At 38.7% G+C, this 24,301-nt stretch overlaps 1 protein-coding gene across 1 annotated transcript in view; it reads left to right on the top strand.

The window, feature by feature from the left end:
* Nucleotides 1-24,301, top strand: part of LOC137327968 (low-density lipoprotein receptor-related protein 5-like) — a 229,864-nt gene that overhangs the window by 110,068 nt on the left and 95,495 nt on the right. Inside the window, exons 6-7 of the mRNA XM_067993981.1 lie at nucleotides 3,590-3,986; nucleotides 4,259-4,430. Coding sequence (XP_067850082.1) covers nucleotides 3,590-3,986; nucleotides 4,259-4,430 — 569 coding nt within the window. The remainder of the gene's footprint in view (nucleotides 1-3,589; nucleotides 3,987-4,258; nucleotides 4,431-24,301) is intronic.

The following is a 24,301-nucleotide window of genomic DNA, read 5'->3' as shown; positions in this document are numbered from 1 at the left end:
GGGCAGGAGTCCATGCTTCCCTGGTAGTTGCTGCTATTCATTTCATAGCTAAAGTTGATTGGGATAAGTTAACTGCATGATAAGAATAATTGCCTCATTGTGAGGAATATCAATGATTACATCACATTAATCCATTCTGTTTTAAATTTTAAAAAATTTGTTCATGAGATGTGGGCGTCGCTGGCAAGGCCAGTATTTATTGCCCATCCCTAATTGCCCTTGAGAAGGTGGTGGTGAGCCACCTAAATAAGGGGTAATTTGGTGGCATAGCACATTGCAGCTCCATCTCAGAGTAATGGGGTGATAGGAGTGAATCTATATCCTGTGATTTCCCCACATGGCAAGCTCCTGATTAAACTGTATCATTACAGGATGATGCTGAATGGAGGTCAAGTGGTTCTCCAGAAGGGAAATGGGGAATTTGGAGACCTAATTTCACAGGGATCTCTTATGCATTTTCTTGTACCCACCTAAGGCGTGCCTTTGTCAAGGGCTTGGGAGTAATTTGCTAAGCTTTCCCCTTACGTAGAGAAAATGAATGCCATAGGAAGAATGTGGGGTTGAGTTCATGCGGTGTGTCATTAGTAAAGAACACGTTCACGTGAAAGTGCACTAAGAAAAGCATTAACCCTTTAATATGAATGGGTAACACCTTTATTAAAATAAGAGAACTTCCATATAAATGCATCAATATGTTATTAATGTCACCTATGTTATTAATGTCACCTACAAAGAAGAGATATTAATGATATTAATGAGAGAAATGTTTTAAATAGAAGTTAAAAATATGCATGTATAAACATCAAGAATTTAGTGTTGAAGTGGAAAGCCCTATAAACATATTTAAATCAGGCTCCCGTAGTGCAACTGATAGCCTGATTTAAAATTAACTGTAAAAGTGTAAGAATGTTCCTTTTTAAAAAAAAAATTAAGCTTAATGTGCTATGAATTGAAAAGTTTAGAATTCCCAGCATTGCCCATAGAAAAATAGCCACAAAAAGCGAATATTCATACCAGTTAAAACTAAAACAATTGGGGGTTCCTATTCAGTTCATTAATCTAGTTGCAAGTAAGGCGTGACATTCTGCCACATAATTGACCGAAAAAAACCCACAGGAAGTATGCTGTTAGTATCACACTTTGGATGCAATAAATCCACAGTGAAATACCTGCAGTTTGTTGTTAAACTGTACAATTCTTACAAAAAAACCTGTCCAGCTGTTTAAAGATGCAATTTTAGTGTTCGTATGAAGCAGAAATCGCTTTGCACCAATGCCAAACTAGCAATGTAAATCCCAATCAGCACATGATTGGATTCCAGAACAAAGTGGAGTGAGGTTCCTTGGAGAAGGGAGACACTCACCACTTCAATTTGACACTGCGTAGAATGTAAACCTACTACTGTGTCCATCCAGGTTTACAGCGTGCTCAAATTGGACCTCCTGGTGCCTTTTTAAACCTACCTCAGTTTAAATATCTACGGTGCACTTCCCACTCCAGTTAAATTTCTAACTGTTGGGAGAAAATTCTGTGCATGTTTGTATCAGCGCAGGCACAGATCTCTCTCCTAGGCAGGACAGTTAGATTTCCAGCCAGTCAAGAGCCAAGCAATGTAAACATAGTTTTGGCAGGCTGGAAAGTGAACTTCATATACCAGTTTCAGATTGGTAGCTACAGAGTAAATGCCTCCTGCAACCGTAGATTATGGCAGGTAGCTTTTTATGTTTGCTTGTATGATTGAAACATAACATTTGTGCTGTGCCTGAAATTTTCTGATTATGTACAGCAAGTTATTTTTTCTTCAAACCTGCAGTAATCTGCTCACAAAAGAGGTTATATAAAACTCACCTGTATATCCTTAACTGTACCTTAAAACAAAACAAAAGTTTTCATGTCAAATTCCGTGCATGGAAATATATACAAGGAAAGAATGCCCAAAGGCTGTGACATCATTTCAGGGTTCAGATTATAAACGTGAGCTGGTTTGTCCCAATTGGAAGTCCATGCTTGGATTACAGCTTTATCTTCATTATCATCTATTAAACTGCGTATCATTGCCCTTGCCTGGAATGTTCAATTTCTTAACACTGTGATAACTGCTTTCTCTGTTTGTTGTCTAAGCAAATAATCTTTCATATTTATAACCATGTAATTGTTAATGGAGGTGTCATAAACCAAGGTGGGGGGGGGGGTGGGGAAGTGTTGCATTTTAGTTTTAACGGTTAATCAAAATTGCAATTTTTAAAATATATATCGATGTATTGTGCACTTTAACCAGTAAAGTCAGTAGTTCAATTGGGAAAACCCTAGATAACTTGGCAGCCTCGTCTCAGTGGTAGCATTCCCACTAAAACAGATTATCTGGTCTTTTATTTTATTGCTATTTGTGGGACTTGTTGAGCACAAGTTGGCTGCCGTGTTTCCCTACATTGCAACAGTGACTACACTTCAGAAAAGTACTTCTTTGGTTGTAAAGCGCTTTGGGACATCCTGAGATCTTGAAAGGTGCTATATTAATGCAAGTTTGTTCGTTCTTACCCAGAAGGGATACTCGCTTGTGCAGGCAATTAAGAAGTGGCTGCTTTATAGCCAATTAATCATTAAAAACATGAGTGAATTAACACTCTGTTTCACGCCATACAAAATATTCTGCATTACCAACTTGCTGTCTTATGTTTTTGTGTTTTGCGATTTTCAAAATAACCTCAATGCCTCCAGCTAGCTGGTAAAGCATTTAACTGAATAATTATTGCCTAAAAAAATTACTTTAATCTTTTTCCAACATAATCTGAAATAAAATAAATAATTCTCATGATGAACGAGAGATAGGTGTGCGTGTGTGGAGAATATATGTTAATGCTGATTTGTGGAAATGCTCAGGCATGGAGTCTTACAGGTTTAAAATGTAGGTGATTTACTCTTTTGTGAAAATCTTTTTGACAAATTTATTTTTGGAATGATATCTTCAAATAAAACTTTGAATCAGTTGAGCTTCATTTGTGAAAGGAGGTTCAGAATATATAAAAGGCAGATAACTAATGTCAAGATAATGAAATTGCAATCTATTGAATAAGCTTTGGCATAATAATTGCATCAAAAACTATAATCTTAAAGCATCTTAATGAGGAAATTTCATCCTCTGTACCCCTTTCAGAAACGAAGTGATTGAAAAGAATTATGATTTCTGTTGGGTTTATTTGTCTGCAAATATTGATTTTAAACGCTAAATGCTGACAGACTTACCAGGGAAAACTTACTAAAACTGATGGTGTGCTTCAGTGAATTTGCCATTTCAACTTTTTGTGCTAATGCAGGTCCTCCTAATCAATTTAATTAGGTGATAACAACTAACTTATAAGCAAAAACACACACTCAACCCAAAAGACCAAAATAAATAAAGGTTGATGTTCAGACTTGTTTTTAATTGTGATTTTTAAGAGAGATACTGATATGGAATCCCTTACTGTCGCTCTTATTTGGGTTTGACTGCATAAATGGTCAAAATGCAGAATTGAATATATTTTGCCTGCTAAATGTTGTAATGTTTGGAGGCAGCCCTGGAATTAACATTTATTCTGCCCTACAATAGGTGCTGAAGAGGTCCTACTGCTTGCGAGAAGAACAGACCTACGACGCATCTCCTTAGACATGCCAGATTTCACAGATGTTATTCTTCAGCTTGATGATATTCGACATGCAATAGCAATAGACTATGATCCAGTGGAGGGATATATTTACTGGACTGATGATGAAGTTAGAGCTATTCGTCGTGCATTTCTGAATGGCTCAGGGGCCCAGACATTGGTGACCACAGAAGTTAACCATCCCGATGGAATAGCTGTCGATTGGATAGCGCGAAATCTTTATTGGACTGATACAGGGACCGACCGCATTGAAGTGACCCGGCTTAATGGGACGTCGCGAAAAATACTGATAGCAGAAGGTCTTGATGAGCCTCGAGCAATTGTCCTTAATCCTGTAACTGGGTATGTGTGGAAAAGTTTTTGGTGTGAACGCTCTATTTAAATATTGAATTATAAAATATATCATCTTAAGCATACTATGTTTTGAAGAGTACAGGAGGTAAGATTGTTTGCTGTTTTTAAGTGCAAATATTGAGAAATTGGTCTATTGACTAAAAGTTGTCACAGAATTTAAATAACATTATTGCAAAGAAAGTAGTGATTTGTATTGTTGCCTTTGAGCTTATTTTTTTTTAAATCAAGGACAAGAATTAATTTTATGAACATTTTTACAGCTATATGTACTGGACGGATTGGGGTGAAAACCCGAAGATTGAACGTGCAAACCTCGATGGCTCTGATCGAATAATTTTGGTAAACACCTCTCTGGGTTGGCCCAATGGCTTGGCATTGGACTATGCTGAAGACAAACTTTATTGGGGTGATGCCAAAACAGACAAAATTGAGGTAAGTTCTGAAAGGAAATTTGATCTGGTGATGTGGCACTGTTAGCACAAATCTGCACAAGGAGATTAGAAAATATTTAGAGCCCTGAGGGAAGCAGTGGTACTGGGAGGGAATAGTGGCCAAAATATTGTGTTTAGTGCCATGCAATGTTTTTCATCCAGCAGAGAAGACATCCTGGATTAAACTTTTCTCTTAAAGAGAAGTATCAGTATTTGATATGAGCTGTAGAGGTGGGGCTTAAGCTCCATAGGTGAGCACAATCCCAACTGTTGCAGGAAGTGATAATATCACATTAGCAGCATAAAGTGAGGAAACTTAAACCACTAAATATAATTTAAACTGTTAGATTCATTATTATATGAAACTTTTAGTTCAGAGCAATTAGCAGACCTGTCCCTTGTATTCTGTACTTATGTGGCTTATACCATCTACACAATTGAAATTTGAACTAGTAGTGATTGTAACATTTTACTTTTATATTTCAGTTTTTGGCAGAATGCCAATTGCTATGTCTTCTCTATACGGTCTACTCTTGTTAAGACAAAGTTGCGTAATTCAAATTATTCTATACCTCAACTTTTTTAATGCAAAAAAACATCGAATTATCAGTAGACTGTTAAACCTAGCGATACCAATTTGAGTACCTGCCCATTATCCCTACTCTCTGTCTCCTGCCACTCAGCCAATTTCCTAACCAGGTCAATAATTTGCCATATAAACAACATCCATAGACATTCCCCTGTCCACTACTTGGGTCACCTCTTATAAAAATTCAATCAGTTTCGTCAGGTATGACCTACCCTTTACAAATCCATGTTAGCTCTCTCATCAGCTGAAAACTTTCAAGGTGTTCAGTCACTCTATCCTTTAATTATAGCATCTATTAATTTCCCGACAACAGATGTTAGGCTAACTGGTCTATAATTCCCCGGTTTCCCCCCCTCAACTTTCTTAAATAGCAGGGTAACATGTGCAGTTTTCCAATCTAAAGGAACAGTTCCTGAATCGGGAGAACTTTGGAAGATTATAATTAGGGTACCTGCAGTGTTCTCACCTACTTCCTTTAAAACCCTGGGATGGAAACCATTTGGGTAAAGAAGTTTTTCCTGAATTCCCTATTAGGTTTATTAGCGACTATTTTATATTTATGATCTCTAGTTTTGAACTCCCTCACAAGTGGGAACATTTTCTCTATATCTATCCTATCAAACCCATTCATTATCTTAAAGATGTCTATCAAGTCACCCCTCAGCCTTCTCTTTTCTAGAGAAAAGAACCTCAGCCTGTTCAGCCTTTCCTGATAAGGATATCCTCTCAGTTTTTTGCATCCTCTCCAATGCCTTTACATCCTTTCTATAATATGGAGACCAGAACTGGTCGGGCCAGACTAATCCGACTATTCTTGATTGTTTTGTACCCCACATTCTTATCGTATTCTTTACTGAATTAGGGGATTGATCTAATTCCTTTAAGAATACTTCAACTGCATGAGCATTTCATGCATAAGGTAGCATACATTTTTTTTTAGAAACACCTGAACGGTCCAACAAACCCATTGCTTTTTCATAAATTGTCCCCAAGTAGACATCTTTTTACCATACCACTCAACCCTTTCTTCAGAATCCATTTATACTTTCTCCCTCAGTGCCATTTTCTGTAATTTATTGCACAGCATAATTATCCTTCATGTGTAAAAAGTTCTGCTTAACTTCCCTTCTTAGACCATAAGAGATAGGAGCAGGAGTAGGCTATTCGGCCCCTCCAGCCTGCTCCGCCATTTAATGAGATCATGGCTTACCTGATTTTTAACTCCACTTTCCCGCCCTTTCCCCATATCCTTTGACTCCCTTGCTGATCAAAAATGTGTCTAACTCAGCCTTGAATGTATTCAATGACTCAGCCTCCACATCTTTTTGGGGTAAAGAATTCCTTCTTATTCCTAACTTCCTAATTTTTCATGTGTCCCCCTTGTATTTGAGCACATTATTTGCCTTTTTCACTGCAGCTGATCTCTGCTGACAGTTTCGTAGATTTATCTACTCTAAGCTGAAGATCTTTCTCCCAATCAACGTATCGTACTACTGTTCTATTTAACACATGCTCCTGCTTATCGTTCCATATTCCCATACCAACTGTTTTACATGTATCCACTTAAAATTGTCTGTCACCTATTGGCCTAGTTAGCTAAGACAGGGCTAATGTGTAATATATATTTAATCTATGGACAATGTCAAGTATGAAGAAACTATTCAAGTTAAACTTGTAGCTCCTGGAGCTTAAGATCATATCATCTTGTTTTCCTATCTTAGCTTAATGAAAACTATCTTTCCATATTCACATTATTAATTTCCCCTTGTTATTTTAAAGACAAGGTGATCTATAAATGGAATGTGATATTGAAAAATGGAAGACAATACATATTGGTCCAAAAGTTGTAGCCATGATATGTGTAACTTGCTCATAACTTCCAGGAGTCTCAGAGCATTTGTTTTTTTCTGTTTCTTTTTCCTCTAGCTTTGTAAGGGGCCATTGAGATGAAAAGAAACTTTGTACTGCATAACCTCAACATGAAGTAGAAAAAGTACAATCGAAGTGCTCTTTAATATGTGTTTAGGGCAGAAATAAAGAACTGTTACTGAGAAACCATGTGAATTGCAGGGAAATCTTTCTCCGATGTGTTATGCCTCATCCAGAAAGTGTCCTGATGAGAATGGCAGTCTGTGCAAACATGGCAAAGAGTAGGAGCATTCAGTGATCTCCCCGCTTACCCAGTGTGCTGCACAGCTGGCATAATTGTGCACCATTCAATTTTTAAAAAATCTTTTAATGGTCTTGTGGTACTTCTGCCCTCTAAGTGAATCATGTGGCATGCTTAACCTCTTAAAATTCTACTTGCATTTCATCCATGTAATTTAATTTGGGAGGTGGACGGAATGTTGACAGCTGTAGTGACTTGTATAGATAGGTTTTCAGTCTTTGTGACTGCAGCAGTGGCAGTTTCTTCAAATGTTACTTAGTGAACTACTTTAATATATGTTTTAATGTATTAAAGCTAATAGTTGGAAGAATTGTGATGTGAATTACAGATTAAGTGCATGGCTATGTAGCAGGCATGAATATGTGTGAAATTTCATGCAGTGAAACCAGCAGTTATTTTTCCTGGCAGGAACCTTTGCATCTGTGCTGTTCAGTTGCAGCACAAAGAACCCAGTCACTTCATTAAAATCTTGTATTCTGAAGAAGCCATTTGGCACAGCTTGTCAAACCTTTCGTGACAACAGACTATAGGGCTTTCCCTAAAGCTTTGGCACCCTGTGGTAACATTGTTTGCAACTGAAAAAACCTTTGAGTTGGCAGAGACTGAAAAAAAAATGTTATAAATGATGTGTATTAAAATTTTGCATGGTTTGTGTGTCTTGAACGAGTTGAGACAAAAAAATTAAATTGTAATTTGTATGCAAAATGGATACTTTTTATAGTAGATTTGGATTTGTTTTACATGGATTAAGGTACAGCAAGGAAAAGTTTTTTATTGTACCCTTACTGCTCATTACCAGCAAACCTTTTTTCCCTTCTAAAGGCAGTTTCATTGCAATTTAACACTAGTGCCATGTGTGCACAAAGCAAAAGTGTGCAACACCATGTAACGTCTTCACTATGGGCTTTAGTTTTGCATGTTCATATTCCTGTTGTTTAAAAAGTGCCTGCATCGTCAGTAACCCTTTAAAAAAGAAATCAAAAACTTCAACTCTCTGGAGATATCTAACGAGTTATCTTGTGTTGTAAAAAGCATTGCTGTTAGCCACTGTTAGAATGTCTCCTATTAAGACTTCTTTATTTAAAGTCAGTTCACCCAGAACATTTCATTGTGATTAGGGCAAAACTAACAAAGCCGTGTGTGATTTGTAGAAAACAATAGCAGGATTTAGCCAATGAAATTGAATTTGCTCACGAATTAGCCAGTGAAGATGATTGTTGCTCATTGTTCTCTGGAATTCTATTTCCACATGAAAACCCACATCAAGGCTTCCCCCAATGGATCAGTTTGTTATGGAAATAACTAGCTGAGTTTTAAAGACCAAAAGGGTCTCTGGTTAGATACATCGTCTATGCTAAGTTAGTTGATCTTGGCCAAGAAAGCAGTATGGGTACCAAGATCGGTTAGGGAAGGGAAAATTGCCATTGCTGAACATTATCCGGTGAGCACTGCTGGGCGTATGTACATGGACCACAAATGAGGGCAGGATTGAGCTTGGTGGGGTGCCTCTGTGATTAGTAGTCCACCAAGACTCATTTGTCTGGGCCCACATTTGAAGGTGGTCATTTGGACAGGGTACCAGAGAGGTCTCATGGAATTGTACCCCACCTTGGGGTCAGTGCCTTCAAGAGAGGAAGGGCAGAAGTGAGAAAACTGACAGAAAAAGGAAAGCGAAAATGAAAGCCAAATCAAGCTGTAACATTAGTGGAAACTGTCCTTCTAAAGTTCACTGAGTTCCATATTACCATATTTCTAACATGATCCTGAGAAGCGGTTGCTGATTAGCACTATTGAGTATCCGGAATGAACAGCATTTTGGAATATCCTCTTGCTCCAACATTTTCTCTGGCTGTTAATGTGTCCGGCAGTGCATGATGTGCTGTAGCATCTCAGATGTCAGGGCCTCACGTTATTGGGAGTAGAGGCATGAAACCTACTACATGCTTGATGTAGTGGATGCAGGGAAATAGGGACAGGAAGCGCCATGGGCATAAGGAGAGCACCATGGTTAGAGGGGTCCCATATTGTCAGGCACCGAGGCTTGAGATCTACTCTCCACCCGATGCACTCAGTGCAGACAAATATGATACAATGCAAATGAGCCCTGCGTCCCCATAATAAAGCCTGAGAAGCAAATCAGTCACATAGCACCTGTTGCAAACAAATGGGCACTGTAAGTGAGGCCTGCAGAGAATTTTTTTTTTTCCCTGGTTGGTCCTGATCTTCCACTAAGGCCATTTGGCTTACCTGTCGCTCACAGTTGGGGTTCAAACCTTCCCCTCACCATCCACCCAAAAAGTACGACTGCCTTTAATGTGCCAGCAGCTGTCTACACTGGAAGTCCTTCCCCCATAATTTCGGTGCTCTTTGAGTGCATCATGAGCAATAGTCAGAGCAACATTAAAATATTCAAATGAGCTAATTTGGCATTATTGTTAGCTGATGAGTACTGGGGCCATATTATTGGTTCCTCTGTGTCACATAGTGATGGACGTGGGTTCCCCACACAATGAATTCCTGTTCTTAGCCTGGCATATTTCCTAGTATTCTGTTGACTGATACCAGAGAAGAAAGTTGCTAGCTTTCAATCAGAGTAATGGTACGGAGACCTAAAGAAGTGATGGGGTGGAATGACAGAAAAACTGCATATGGAAAAACATGTAAATATTAGGGAGTAGGGTTTTCAGCTTTGAATGGGCAAAACCAAACTGCTGTAGTTTTCTGCTAGTCTAAACAATGATTTCAGAGAGCCAGTTCAGTTAGTTATTTATCTTAGCCGGGCTACCTGTGGCCTCCACAGATATCACCATTATTCTCTTTCCTCTGGAAGTTTGTGGAGCAGTCTGTCATTGGTAGTCTTCTGGTCTTTCTGTCACAATCCTGGCATTGGCCTCCTTTCTTAGACAGGAGTCCTGAGAAGGAAATTTGTTTTAAAGTATCCAGTTTAGGTACTGTTACTGGCAGAGATGCTTAAATCTTTTCGAGCAATTGTTGATGTTGCATATAAATAGCTATGTTCTATTTCAAATTCTTTGAGTTGAAAGTTTTGGCTAAACACTGAGTGTCGATAACATCATTGGGCCACCAGTTTCTAAAGATAATATCTAATGTATCAATTAGCCTAAGCTCTTGAAACATCTAAGTTACTGAAGCATCCTAGGCTAATGACAATATCCTAAGAATTAATAATGGCGATATTGGAGGGCAAATGTTCAGTGTGTTCATTTGTGAGTGGAGATGTGGAACAACTGCCAGCAAAAGCAGGTGAGACTGAGTTGCTTAACTCCATTTGATAAAGAGCTGGATACATTTTTGGTTGGGAATGGACTTGTAGATTACAGGAATAGGTGTGGATTGAGGTAAATTACCGGGTGTGAGAGGAATATTGTTTGTGGCAGGCGGTAAGGAAGGGTCTAATACTGAAAATGTGAGGATAGTTAAATATCGTACAATTTTATGTGATGAACATTGAGGGTCACTGAGTATTTACACAGAACTTTCCCTCAGGAGATTAAAAGTGAGGGGTAGTTTCTGAATGGTCTGTGGAAGGTGTGGATTATGGGTTGAATGTGCTTTTCTTATTCCATGCTTTCTTACGTCCTTAAGGATTTTTAGGTTAGAATTCCTTTCAGTTTATTTAAACACAACTAAAAGATTCTGATTATATTTGTACTTTATATCAAACTTAAAATTAGTATGTAGCAGTGCAGTATATAACTTGTTCATTCACTTTATATATAAAAAAACAAATATGTATGTACCCTGCACCCAGTATAGAATTTCATCTCATCAGCCTGAGATGGGTTCAGACCCAGGACTCGTAAATGAAACAGCAATTTTCTTAACCAGTGAGTCATCCAGTCCTCTAACTTTACTATTCGATTGTCTCTGCAGGATATATTTGACGAGTGGATGCACTGGGGTGACATCAATCAGGAGTTCAGCTACCAGTATGTCCTCTATAGAATAGGACTATCTCTTTTGTCAATCTTCAAGAGATTAGTTGTGGCAGATCCTTCCCTGCTTTTTCCAAGTTTTCACTTGGCAAAAACTTTTATATTTAGATTTGCAAAAAGAAAACACAAACGTTCTGCATAATGGTCCTTACAAGACTGGAAAGAGAGATTTTGTTCTGTGTAATGGCTGTGCTGCAGAGGCTATCCTGTTTTACGCAGATTGCCTTGTAAATGAAGATAATAAGTAAGAAAAAATGTTGTCGGCTAGGAAAGAACTCTTATTTTTAATGAGTGATGACATATACCAAAAGTTACTATCTCTCCAGTATATTTTGCAGCAATTTACATTTTCAACTTGGAATGAAGTTTGAATGTCTGTGCGTATTTTATTGTCACTTTTCTTACTGCTGGTAGGAGGCATTTGGGAACCTTGTCCGATTGCTGCTGAGCTGTTTTCCTTTTATCTTACAATTTTGCATAAAATGGCATTTTGGATCTATTATAAATGCAGTTACAGAAATATTCTACTGTTTTAAGCTCCCCACAGTTTTGTTCTTCTTTATGGATCTTATTTTGCTCCTTTGTGTGTGCTTCTGGTTTCCGCATGCATCTTCTTAATTAAAAGCACTGGACAGGAACCTGAAAATTGACTTTGTGTTGAGTAAGGCAACAGCAAACATTTTAAAGCTTTTTTCAGAATGCTAAGGAAATGCAGCACTCCAGGGATTATAGCCGCTGAATGACTTAATCAAAAGGAAATTACTTTGGTTTTAGCATCTGTGTGCTTATGGATTTGTATAGACATCTGACTTTTAACACCCCGTATTTGAGAGCTTTAAAACAATACCCCAGAATGGCTGTTTGTACTGAAGAAAAATATTGGTAGACCAGCCAACTTGTACTTTTCCAAACATTCATTATTTAAAAATACAAAAAGAACCATGCTAAATTAGAATTTTTGTAACTTAAGAATTTATTTAAAAAAAATTAAAGTGGTGACAAGTCTGCTTTTATTGCCTTCCCCCCCTTTCTTTGCAAAGTAGCACTTTCTGTTTAACTGTCTTTTTTAGAGTGATGTTAGTAATGCACATTCCTTTTTTTCTTTTTCGGGCTTTGTTGAATCCAAATGACATTAGTACTCAATCATGGCTCCAGAATGAGGCTGGTCATTCAGAGCTTTTGATTGACCGGCATGTTCTGTGGGAAAGGAAGCTGTCCTTTTCTTGACGGGAGGTGACCCTCACCTTCTACTCTAACAATGAAGACATAATAGGGGCCTGATTGGGACGTATGAGAACCCCCACTGTCTGCCGCACACTCCTTTTGGCAGAAGTGTCTCACACTCGAACTTCCATTTGACAATCTTTCTTTCACCATTCCTTTTCATAAATGCACTGTAGAGCCTTTAGATTGTGTTGCTTTTATTCAAAATCCACTCAAATAAATAAATACATTTTTAAAACCAGCTTGAGTTCTAATCTTGGAGAACTATGGTGAATATTTTTCAAATCAAGTTTTCTAATAGGTTACCTGGGTGAACATTGTGATTTAATAATGCTATAGAATATAATTAATAAAAATATATGCATCTTTCTGTTCTGTCGCTATATAATCCTTATATCTTTATAGTGTTCAGTGTCAGAGATAAAATAAACATCAGGTCTGTTGGTTGAAGGGGCCTGATTATGCCTTGTGGTATTTGGAATGTGCCTATTCACTGCCTGAATGACTATAAATGGAAGACTTTGAGTTGTGTAGCGCTCGTCCCAGGCTCCCTGTGTAGATAGCCCCGTGCCTCTGAAAGCTGATTTCTGAAAAGAACCTTGTTCCTCCTGGCAAACTGAATTATTCCTGGAACACTTTTTTTTTTCTTTCAGTGTTGAGAAAAGGCTGTGGTCTTAAATTTCTTTTCAAGCTGTGCACCTCTATATTTCTGAGTTTGTAGATTCTTGTGCCAACAGGCGCATGTGAGGAAATAAGCAGATATTTGTTTCTGCGTAATTTAATGTCCTGTATAGATACGTACAGAGCAGCTTCAGCAGAACTCTCTATCTTTGCCATTGAAAGCTTGTTTCTGGCCTGCTTTCAAAGATAGGTCCTTTCATCTTTCCTGCCATATTTTGGAAATCAGAAAAAATTGTTGGCACTTGATTCTTAAGAGGCTTCAAAAAAGAACCAGGATTGTGGTTATATGTGTGTTGTTTTTGTCAAATTTAACTATTTTCAAAAACCCTCTGATCTTGTCTGACAACAGTTGTTAGTACTGCAATTTTTCAGGTATTTTATGTGGAAATGTCACTCTTTTAAAATCAGTATTCCCCTTTAATGCTACAGCAGAATGATGTCCTGGATTAATATAATGTCACTATATTTTTATTCTCCATCAATAATAGAACTTCAAGGGGAAGATAAATGTAGGCTAGATGGAGGAGTACTTTCTTTTAAGTACTCGCTTCCTGATATTTTACATATATTTTATTTGTTTATTAACTCCTACCTGTTAATCTAAATCTCCACAGTTCCAAGCAGAAAGATATTTTATGCAAGCAGATATGTACAGCTGATAGCTACTACAGGTGTCCAGTGAGCATTTTCCAAAGCCATATAAGACAAGTTTGCTGTTGGGCCATTTTGTATACAGCTGAGTGGAGAGGTCGCTTAATCAAGAGGGCTGCACATGGTATGAGCTCTTGTGTGAATTTTTCCCCCTCTGTGCAATATGAAGGAAGTTCCTATTTGTATGTTGAGGTTGAGCCTCATTGAAAGGTAAATAATCTTATAATAGTTGTTTGTCTTCACTATTTACTTCTAATGAACGCTGCATACAGAAACAAGACCACCCCATTGCTAAGGTTGGTGTGATTATTATGCACATTTTAAAACTGACCTGGAAAGAAAGGAGGAATGTTGTACCCATAAATGTGGTGGTTCTGGTAGTACTATTCTACTAATGTTGTTCTCTTCACTTTCTAAAATATATTTGCTGCCAACACTGAGTCTGTTGTCTGTAATGAACAGCGCCTGGGTTGCGCCATCAGAGATCTGATCACTCCCATGTGTAGGTTCATAACTCATATATTTTTGTGTGAATCTATAAAATATAGCAAAGAATGTAGTGAAAAGCTTCTAACAATCAAGGTTTAGGTATGTCAGATGCTTCACTCAGATTTTCATGTAATTGCATCAGTTCTATTGTAGCATTTCCTTGCCAAGTATCTAATTCTTTATATAAAATATATCAGAGCGCTTTGTCAATACTTGATCTACAGATTTTTTTTGTGCATAGTGGTTATTTCATTGAACAAAATTTGCATTGGCAGTGAAGAGGTGGGGTTAGTATCTGAAATCCTTTTAAGATATGTCTAGTTGGCAACTCTTGCAGTGACTGGTGCAGAAGGAACATTTCTTGCATAGCAAAATCAAGCTTTGTATAAATATTGTAAAATCCATGTCAGCCAAAAGATGTGAAAAAGATTGACTGCTGAAGTGACCTAATGTTTATCCATGCAATGAAAGAACTCAAGGGATAGGTTGACTTATTGGATGAATAAGAATCAGGCTTACATGTTTAGATGAAAGCAATGAAAGTCCCTAAAATAGTTTATATTTAAAAAAAACAAATCTGCAGGCTCATTACCCTCATGTGCTTATCAACCTTCCCTTTAAATGCATCTATGCTATTTTCCTCAACTACTCCACGTTCCACATTCTTACTGTTAATTGTATCATGCGATTTATATCAATTAGTGTTAATTGTATTCGGGTGGTGTGTGTCAATTGGGGACTCCCTCGTATCCTTTTCATAGGAGAGCTTATCTAGGGTGTGGTGTGCGTAAGGGGGGATCTCTGTGTGAATAAAGGCTTGGAAACAACTGAAGACCAGGCTCCAGTATTCTATCCTTCACCGGGCTATCCAGTTATAACATTGTAGCAGAGAATGATTGCCTAAAGGTGGAGGTTGGAAACTATGATTTTTTTTGGACAAAGAAGAAAAACTTGAAAGCCTAGTGGCCATTGTGGAAAATGGAAGAAAGCAAGTTTAAATCGTCGAGGTACGATTTCCCTCCGATGTTCTCGGAGTTTGAACCAAATGACCAGTGGATGAATCAGTTTGATATGTGGACATGGGTTACTGCTCTGTCGAAGAGAAAACACGGCATGGCCTTGGCGTTGTCACTTCCTGAACGAAGTAAAATCAGAAGTAAGGTATTTTCTGAGATGGATGCAGACCTTTTGGATAATGATGATGGTTTTACCTTTCTCATAGAATTTCTGGATCAAATCTACAAGAGGGATGACCTGTTAAGTGCCTGAGGCCTGGTCAGCATTTGATAGATTTCGGAAAACGGATGGTCATTCAATGGAAGAGTATATCATGGACTTTTAACAAATTGTACAAAAGATTGACAGAGTTCAAATTGGGAATCCCTGGATTGGTACTAGCATTTTAATTACTGGATTGTCCTAAAATGTCTCATATGGACAGGCAACTGGTCCTAACTGGCGTCCAGTTCTCTGGAAAGGAGGCTCTGTTGGATCAAATGGCTGCTGCTTTAAAAAAAATTCCTGGGGAAACAGTCATTCCCTTCAGCGTTCATTGAACAAATGGGGCCTTCCGCTGTGGCGCAAAGAATAGCAGATTCAATGGTTACCAGGTTTTGAAATGTTCCAGATACTAAACGTAGGCGCTAGTTCAGTTTTCAAAATTTTCAAGAGATCGGACGCAGGCGATAATACGATGGATGGATTAAAGACAGTCAGATTGGTGATGGGAAAAAGGTACAGCAAATGCAATTATATCAACAGTAATAACAGGCGACTGAATCCTAGGAGTGCCCCAGGAAAAATCAAAAGATGCTTTAGAAGTGGCTCTTAAGTATCATTAGGAGGCGAATTGCCCGGAGCGAAGATGCAGGGTCTCTGAAATGATGCTTGAAGAAAGTAGCTCTGAGGATGAAGATAATGATTAATCAGAACAGATGATACTGGTCACAAGGAGTTTTAATCCTGTGATGAATGTATTAGTCGGAGATTCCTTTAATTGTGCGGTGTTAGAGCATGTACTTCAACTGTACACTGGGTAGATTGGTTAAAATGTTATCTCGATTCACTAAGTAGTGAGGATTGAAGCAAGGCTAAGGCATATAAAAGTTCTACATGTTTTAGGTTTGGAGATGACAACACCTTGAGGTCACTCAAAAGAGTGGTAATTCCATGTAACATAGCTAGAGTAAGCCATTTTATAAGTACAGATGTAGTCTCTAGTGAGATACCTATGCTTTTGGGTAAACCTTCCATGAAAAAGGCAAAAATAAAATTTGACATGGAACACTGAGAGGCAATCATTTTTTGAGAAATCGGTTGATTTGCAGTTTACCCAGTCAGGGCATTGTTGTATCCCCTTAATAAAACCTGATGTTTCTCATCAGCATGTTGGACAAGTATTAATGGCATCAGGTGATAAGGATGAGAGGAAAAAAAGCAAATTGTCTTCAAGTTACATAGACAATTTTCCCACCCTACTTTTCAACATTTAAAAATCCTGCTAAAAGATGCAGATGTATTTGATGAGGAGTATATGAGAAGAGATTAGTGAGAACTGTGAAATCTAAGAAGTATAGACGGACACCCCCACATCCTATTGTAAGTGTTCCATTAGCGCATGACTTTAACAAGGTAGTTGCCATGGATATAAAGGTATGGGGCAAAGACAAAGGTTTTCATTTTACATTTTATTGACCTGGCTACGAGATTTAGTTTTTCTATACCGATGTATAATAAGGAGAAGAAGATTATTCTAGATAAAATTATGAAAAAATGGATAAGGACTGGACTTGGGACACCAGCAAAGTTTTTGACCGATTAATGGAGGTGAATTCACTGACGCAGAGTTCAGAGATATGTGTGAGAATATGAATATAATTGTCGTGCCTACAGCAGCTGAGAGCCCTTTTAGCAATGGTCTTTGTGAAAGGAATCATGCTGTGATTGATAGCATGGTGCATAAAATTTTAGCTGATTGAACAGAGTGTAAAATACCAACTGCCCGAGCATGGGCAGTTCATGCAAAGAATTCTCTTCAGTTGGTTGGAGGATATAGCGCTTACCAACTAGTCTATGGGCGCAATCCCAAATTACCTTCTGTTCTTTGTGATAATCCTCCTGCTCTAGAAGGTATTACAATTAGTGCCATTTTTTCTGAACATTTAAATGCTATGCATGCAGGGAGACGTTCATTTATCAAGGCTGAGGCATCAGGAAATTTGTAGATACTGAGGCATTGTATTAGACCATCTGAGACAGAGTTCATTTCAGGAGATTTGGTATTCTATAAAAGAGAGGGTCATAAGGAATGGATAGGCCCTGGTAAGTTAATAGGTTGTGATGGTAAGACAGTACTTGTCCAACATGGTAACTGTTAAGATTCATTCCTCACGATTAATTGGAATTAATTATAAATCTCAGACTCTGAGCAGTTGATGGAAGTAAACGAGGCATCTTGTGCCTCAGATGTTCATAATTTTTTTGATGAGGTTCCTGAGGAACAGGCTGAGGTAGGTCAAGACAGTGGTAATGTCAATGATCAAGAAACACATGACAGAGCAATCACATCCGCAAAACAATTACGCAAAGTGGCTACACGGGTGACATATGTTCCATATGGGACTAATGAATGGAGGAATGCAACAATTTTGGGACATGCAGGCAAAGGGTAGCACAATTGATGCAGTCTGCGTGGATTTTAGCAAGGCTTTTGACAAGGTCCCACATGGCAGATTGGTCAAAAAAGTAAAGGCCCATGGGATCCAAGGGAATGTGGCAAATTGGATCCAAAATTGGCTCAGTGGCAGGAAGTAAAGGGTAATGGTCAACGGGTGTTTTTACGTCTGGAAGGTTGTTTCCAGTGGGGTGCCGCAGGGCTCGGTACTAGGTCCTTTGCTTGTTGTGATGTACGTTAATGATTTGGACTTAAACGTAGAGGGCATGGTTAAGAAATTTGCGGATGAAACAAAGATGGGCCGTGTGATTGATAGTGAGGAGGAAAGCTGTAGACTGCAGGAAGATATCAATGGATTGGTCAGGTGGGCAGAAAAGTGACAAATGGAGTTCAATCTGGAGAAGTGTGAGGTAATGCATTTGGGGAGAGCAAACAAGTTAAGGGAATACACAATAAATGGGAGGTGCAGAGGAAGTGAGGGACCTTGGAGTGCATGTCCACAGATCCCTGAAGGTAGTAGGACAGGTAGATAAGGTGGTTTAGAAAGCATATGGAATGCTTTCCTTTATTGGCCGAGGCATAGAATATAAGAGCAGGGATGTAACGATGGAACTGTATTAAAACATTAGTTAGGCCACAGCTTGAGTACTGTGCATAGTTCTGGTCACCACATTACAGGAAGGATGTAATTGCACTAGAGAGGGTACAGAGGACATTTACGAGGATGTTGCCAGGACAGGGGAATTTTAGCTACGATGACAGATTGGATAGGCTGGTGTTGTTTTCCTTGGAACAGAGGAGGCTGAGGGGTGATTTGACTGAGGTGTACAAAATTCCGAGGTAACGGATAAGGGTCAACCAGCTTTGTCACATAGATGGGTTTGTACTGAAAAAGTCCTTGCAGATGAGACTTATAAGGCTAAAGCGAGGTTGGTAGCTAAGGGTTTTGAAGAGAAACTGGGTGATACAGATGTTCGAGTGGATTCTCCCATTGCTGGAAAGGTAATCTTAAAAATCTTTTTGGCTCTTTTGGCAACATTTTAATGGGAGGTTAGGTCAATTGTCATAAAAGCCGTATTTCTTGCAGGACGACACTCTTCAGAGAGAAGTGTTTCTGAAACCACCTAAAGAGGCAGCAGATACGGAAGGAAAACTATAGAAACTAAACAAATGCGTCGAAGGCCTGAATGATGCTTCCAGGGTATGGTATTTTTCGATGAGATGTGTTATGCTCAAATAAAAGCAGATCTCGCAATGTTTTATTGGTACCATAACGGAAAGCTTTCAGGCATCTTCATGATGCATGTTGGTTTCTTATGGGATGGCACTATGGAATTTGAGAAATGCGTCATTAATAGAGTAGAATTTAAAATTGGGAGTCAGGCCTGTGGGGCTTTTAAATATATTGGTTCAGATATTAAGCAGAGTGGGCCTGGTATAACTTTAAATCAACAGTCCCATTTAGAGAGTGTTACTCCCTCCCGGTGAATCGTACTAGGTCATCACAGAAAGGTGATGTTCTATCTAAAGAGACAGAGCAATTACGAAGCTTGATTGGTCAGTTGAACTGGTTGTTCACTCATACTAGACCAGATGCTAGTTTTGACGTGTTGGTGTTAAGTACTTCAATAAAGCATGCCATAGAAAAGAATGTTTTGTGGGCAAATAAAACATTACGGAAATTAAATATTGATAAATGTGTACTTAAGTTCTCATCCTTAGGTGACCCAAAGAAAATGAAACTAGTTATCTTTGGTGATGCTTCACATGCTAATCTTCCTGATGGGTATTCTAATCCAGCTGGTTTCATAGTGTTTCTTATAGGGGCGAATGGGACATGTTTCCCTTTTAGCTTGGGAAGCTAAGAAAATAAAAACGGTTGTTAAAGGTACTGGCCACCTGAAACACTGGCTCTTATCGACGCAGTGGATATGGGATTCTATTTGGCAAATATTTTGAGTGACATACATGGAAGTACTGAAGGTAGTACATCCATTGAATGTCATGTAGACAATCGTTCGTTGTGGGATAATGTACACTCTACGAAAAATATGAGTGAGAAAAGATTACGGATTGACCTTGCTGGCTTGTAACAAATGCTGGAGAGAGAGGAAATCTCTTTTTAAAAAAAAATGGGTGGATTCAAGCCATCAACAATCGGATTGTTTTACTAAAAGAAATACATGTACGAAGCAATTATTAGGGGTCCTGGAGAAGGGTTGCCTCACAATGTAATGCTATGAATAGTGTAAGTTGTACAGAGTATGGAAGTTTTTGTTCTTTGAAATTTTTGTTTGCATTATATATAACGTTTAATTTTTTTTATTTAGGAGAGATGGGAATCCGTTAATTGTATCATATGATTTATAGCAATTAGTGTTAATTGTATTCAGGTGGTGTGTGTCAATTGGGGACTCTCTTGTGTCCATTTTATGAGACCTTTTCTGGGGTGTGGTGTTTGTATGGGGTGTGGTGTTTGTAAGGGGTGGGGGGGGGGGTCTCTCTGTGAATAAAGGCTTGGAAACAACCGAAGACCAGGCTCCAGTATTCTATCCTTCACCACCAGGCTATTCAATTATAACACTTACCACTCTTTGGACAAAGAAGTTTCTTCTGAATTCCCAATTGGATTTATTAATGACTATCTTATTTATGGCCCCTAGTTCTGGTTTCCCCCACAAGTGGAAACATCTTCTCTACATCTACCCTAACAAACCCTTTCATAATCTTAAAGATCTCTTAGGTCACCCCTCAACCTCTCTTTTCTAGAAAAAAAGAGCCCCATCCTGTTCAGCCTTTCCTGATAAGTGTATCCTCTCAGTTCTGGTATCATCCTTCTGAACCTATTTTGCACCTTCTCCAATGCCTCTATATCCCTTTTATAATATGGAGACCAGAACTGTTCACAGTATTCCAAATGTGGTCTAACCAAGGTTCTATACAAGTATAACATAACTTCTCTGCTTTTCAATTCTATCCCTCTGGAAATGAACCCCAGTGCTTGGTTTGCCTTTCTTATGGCCTTAGTAACTTGCGTCGCTACTTTTAGTGATTTGTGTACCTGTACCCCGAGATCCCTTTGCTCCTCTACCCCATTTAGACTCTTATTATCCAAGCAGTATGTGGGCTCCTTATTCTTCCTACCAAAATACACCACCTCACACTTACCTGTATTGAAATTCATTTGCCAATTCCGCGCCCATTCTGCAAGTTTATTAATGTTGTCTTGTATTTTGTCACATTCTTCCTTTGTATTAACTACACACCACCCCCCCCCCCCCCCCCCGCCAATTTGGTGTCGTCCACAAATTTTGAAATTGTCCCTGAGTCCAAATCATTAATGTAGATTGTGAACAACAATGGTCCCAGCACCGATCCCTACGGAACACCACTTCTCCAGTCTGAGTGGCTACCCTTAACCCCCTACTCTGTTTTCTGTTTTGTAGCCAGCTTGATATCCATTCTGCTACCTGTCCCCTGACTCCAGATGCTCCAACCGTAGTCATAAGTCTACTATGTGATATCTTAGCGAAGGCCTTTTGAAAATCCAAATATATTTCATCTACTGCATTATTCTTGTCTACTCTTTCTATTACTACTTCAAAGAATTCAGTAAGGTTAGTCAAGCATAACTTTCCCTTTTGAAATCCTAAGTGCCTCTGCTTCCCTAACTTCTTTTAATATGCACAGATGCAATCCATCTGGACCAGTGTTTTTATCCTCTCTAAGTTTGATTAATTTATCAATTATCTCCCCGCCGCCGCCCCCCCCCCCCTTTCTATCTTAAATGTGTTCATATCTTTTTTGATCTCGTCTTCTAATGTCATGCCCATCTTTTTAGTCTCCCTGGTAAATACTGAGACAAAGTAACTATTCAATATTTCTGCCATTTCCCTGTCGTTACCTGTGAGTTTATCGTGTGTATCCCTTAGTGGCCCTATCCCTATCCTGATTTTTCTTTTGTTATTTATGTGTCCGTATAATACTTTACTATTTCTTTTATATTCCTTGATAATTTAATTTTGTAGTTCCTCTTTGCCTTCCTAATTGTTTTTTGACTGCTTTCCTAACTTCTTCATATTCCCTTTTGTCATCCTCTCCTTTATTGTCTATGTACTTAGTGTATGCCTTTTTCTTTAGTTTCAGTTTTACCCGTATCTCTTTATTCGTCCATGGTGTTTCGTTATTGGGGTTAGGGCTAGTTTGTTCTTTTTTAGAGGAACATATTTCTCCTGAACTCTCTTGATCACCGTTTTAAATATTTCCCACTGCTGTTTTTTTCTGGTTTACCTTCCCTAGTTCCATTCTCATTCCCTCAAAATTACCTTTTTTTTTCAATCTATTACTTTGGCCTTTGCTTACTTATGTCTTAATCATTATTTTAAACCTTATTATGTCACGATCGCTATTGCCTGCATGTTCCCCTATGTTTACTTCTCTTATCTGTTCTGGTTCATTTCCCATTACTAGATCCAGCAGTGATTCCTCTCTTGGGGTTCTCACATACTGGGTAAGAAAGGAGTCCTGTACACACTCTAAAAATTCTATTCCCTTTTCCCCTTTCCTTACCTCTTGCCAGTTTATTTGGAGGTAGTTGAAATCGCCCATAATTATTATTCGATGTTTTTTACTCATTTCATAGATTTGCCTACATATTTCTTCCTCCACTTCCCTTCTAGTATTAGGTGGTCTGTAGAATACCCCTGTTAACGCGATCGAAACCATCATGTCCTTTGTCTCAATCCATATAGAATCTGTTTCTATCTTAATGTTAGTTATGTCTTTTTTATTGCCATTGTGTTGTCTCTAATTAGTACAGCTCCCTCAACTCCTCTTCTTCCTTCCCTATCTTTCTATCTTTTTCTCTGCTATGCTAGCTTGATCAGGGAATGGTGCTGGGGAAAAAGTTACAGAAAATATAGAATAATGGTTAGCTGGGAGTGTGCATAAAGATTGTGTTGGTCTTGAGGATCTGATGACAAACTTTAAAAGTGAAGTTTGAATGGTTTATAAAGTCATTGCAACTTAGAGATTGTGTCACAGCTTCCAGGTTTCCTATGAACAAGTTGTTATTTTATGCAATATTATTATAAGTTTCTCGTTATTTAAAAAACAGGGCTAAAACTCCATTATGTAAAGAAGCTGAAACTCTGAGAATTAATTTATTGGTTTCCATAAATTTCTCCTGGCAGGATTTCTCTATTGTTTACTATATGGATTCAGCAGTTTTTTTTGTGTGTATGTTTGCATCTTCTTTTACCACTGGTGGTTATGCCAAACAGATGGCTGCCTTTGTTACTGTAGCTGAGTCATGTGATGAGCATTGTGGTTTAACCAAATAAAGTGAGATGGTGCCATATGACAGACATTATATTACAAAAGTTCTTTTTATAAAAAAAGACCAGATGTCTTTTTCTTATAACAGTGTTCAGATTTACAGTTGTGCCTAGTGGGCTTGTTCGTCTATGAAATAAACAGGCAGAGATGGTTGTTTCTATTTGAAAAGGACAGTTCATTACAAGTTATTTGTGTAGCATAAATTATTTCAATCATTTGCCAAGAGCCACAATTCCTGGTTTCATGTAAGTCTGAAGTATTTATACCAGACCTGCAATGGCAAATAATGAAAATAACACTGGAATAATTAGCAACATCTGTACAGGTTTATAGTGGCTACTTTGTGTGATACGTAGAAACTATCCTTAAGATTCTCTGTATCATATTTGCATTTGTACATAGTAAAGATTTTTAAAATGACAACAGCTGCTTCCTCCTTCAGATTGATACCTGTATCCCCAGCACTCACTGGCCTTCCCTCCCTGCTTCCCATCACTCTCCTCCAATCCCAGCAGCATACTTCACTGAACCTCCTTCTGCTGCTCCTTCTCTTCCTCAGACAGTGCCTTCTTTCACACACAAGCAACACCCTTCTACCCTGATGGGCACATTTTGTGGGCAGGTGGAGTGTTGCGACTGACGAGGCTGCTCTTGTCTTGCTGCCTGCATTGGGAACCTATGAATTTGCTCCGCTTAGCGAGGAGTGCATATATGGCTTGCCTGATGCAGCAATACACTGCAAGTTAACTAATCTTGCTGATGTCGCCTGTTGCAGCCTGGGATGGCCCTGAGGTGCAGAACTTCAAGGCTACAACCACCTTTGTAGCCACAGGCAGTGATGTGCTGCCTTGGTGCTGGGCTGCAGTTTGTGCTGCAACAGGTGACACAAGTTTGTCACAGCCTCCCTTGTGCCGCCAAACCGCCCATCACACTGCCCTTCAGTTAAATCCAGGTATGATGTTTGATCCTGCATGGTGTAAGGCCTCCTGTGCCCTCTGCCTCTTCTCCCAGAAGCTGACGGTTACTGCTCTCTTCCTTTCTGCTCTAGCCCTAATGGCAGACCATGCAACACACCCATAATTTCAGAGACTATGTGCTGAAA

The sequence above is a fragment of the Heptranchias perlo genome, chromosome 12, assembly GCF_035084215.1.
Source record: "Heptranchias perlo isolate sHepPer1 chromosome 12, sHepPer1.hap1, whole genome shotgun sequence".
Taxonomy (NCBI): domain Eukaryota; kingdom Metazoa; phylum Chordata; class Chondrichthyes; order Hexanchiformes; family Hexanchidae; genus Heptranchias; species Heptranchias perlo.
Note: the sequence above shows the minus strand (reverse complement) of the source record. Positions and strands in the feature narration are given on the sequence as shown.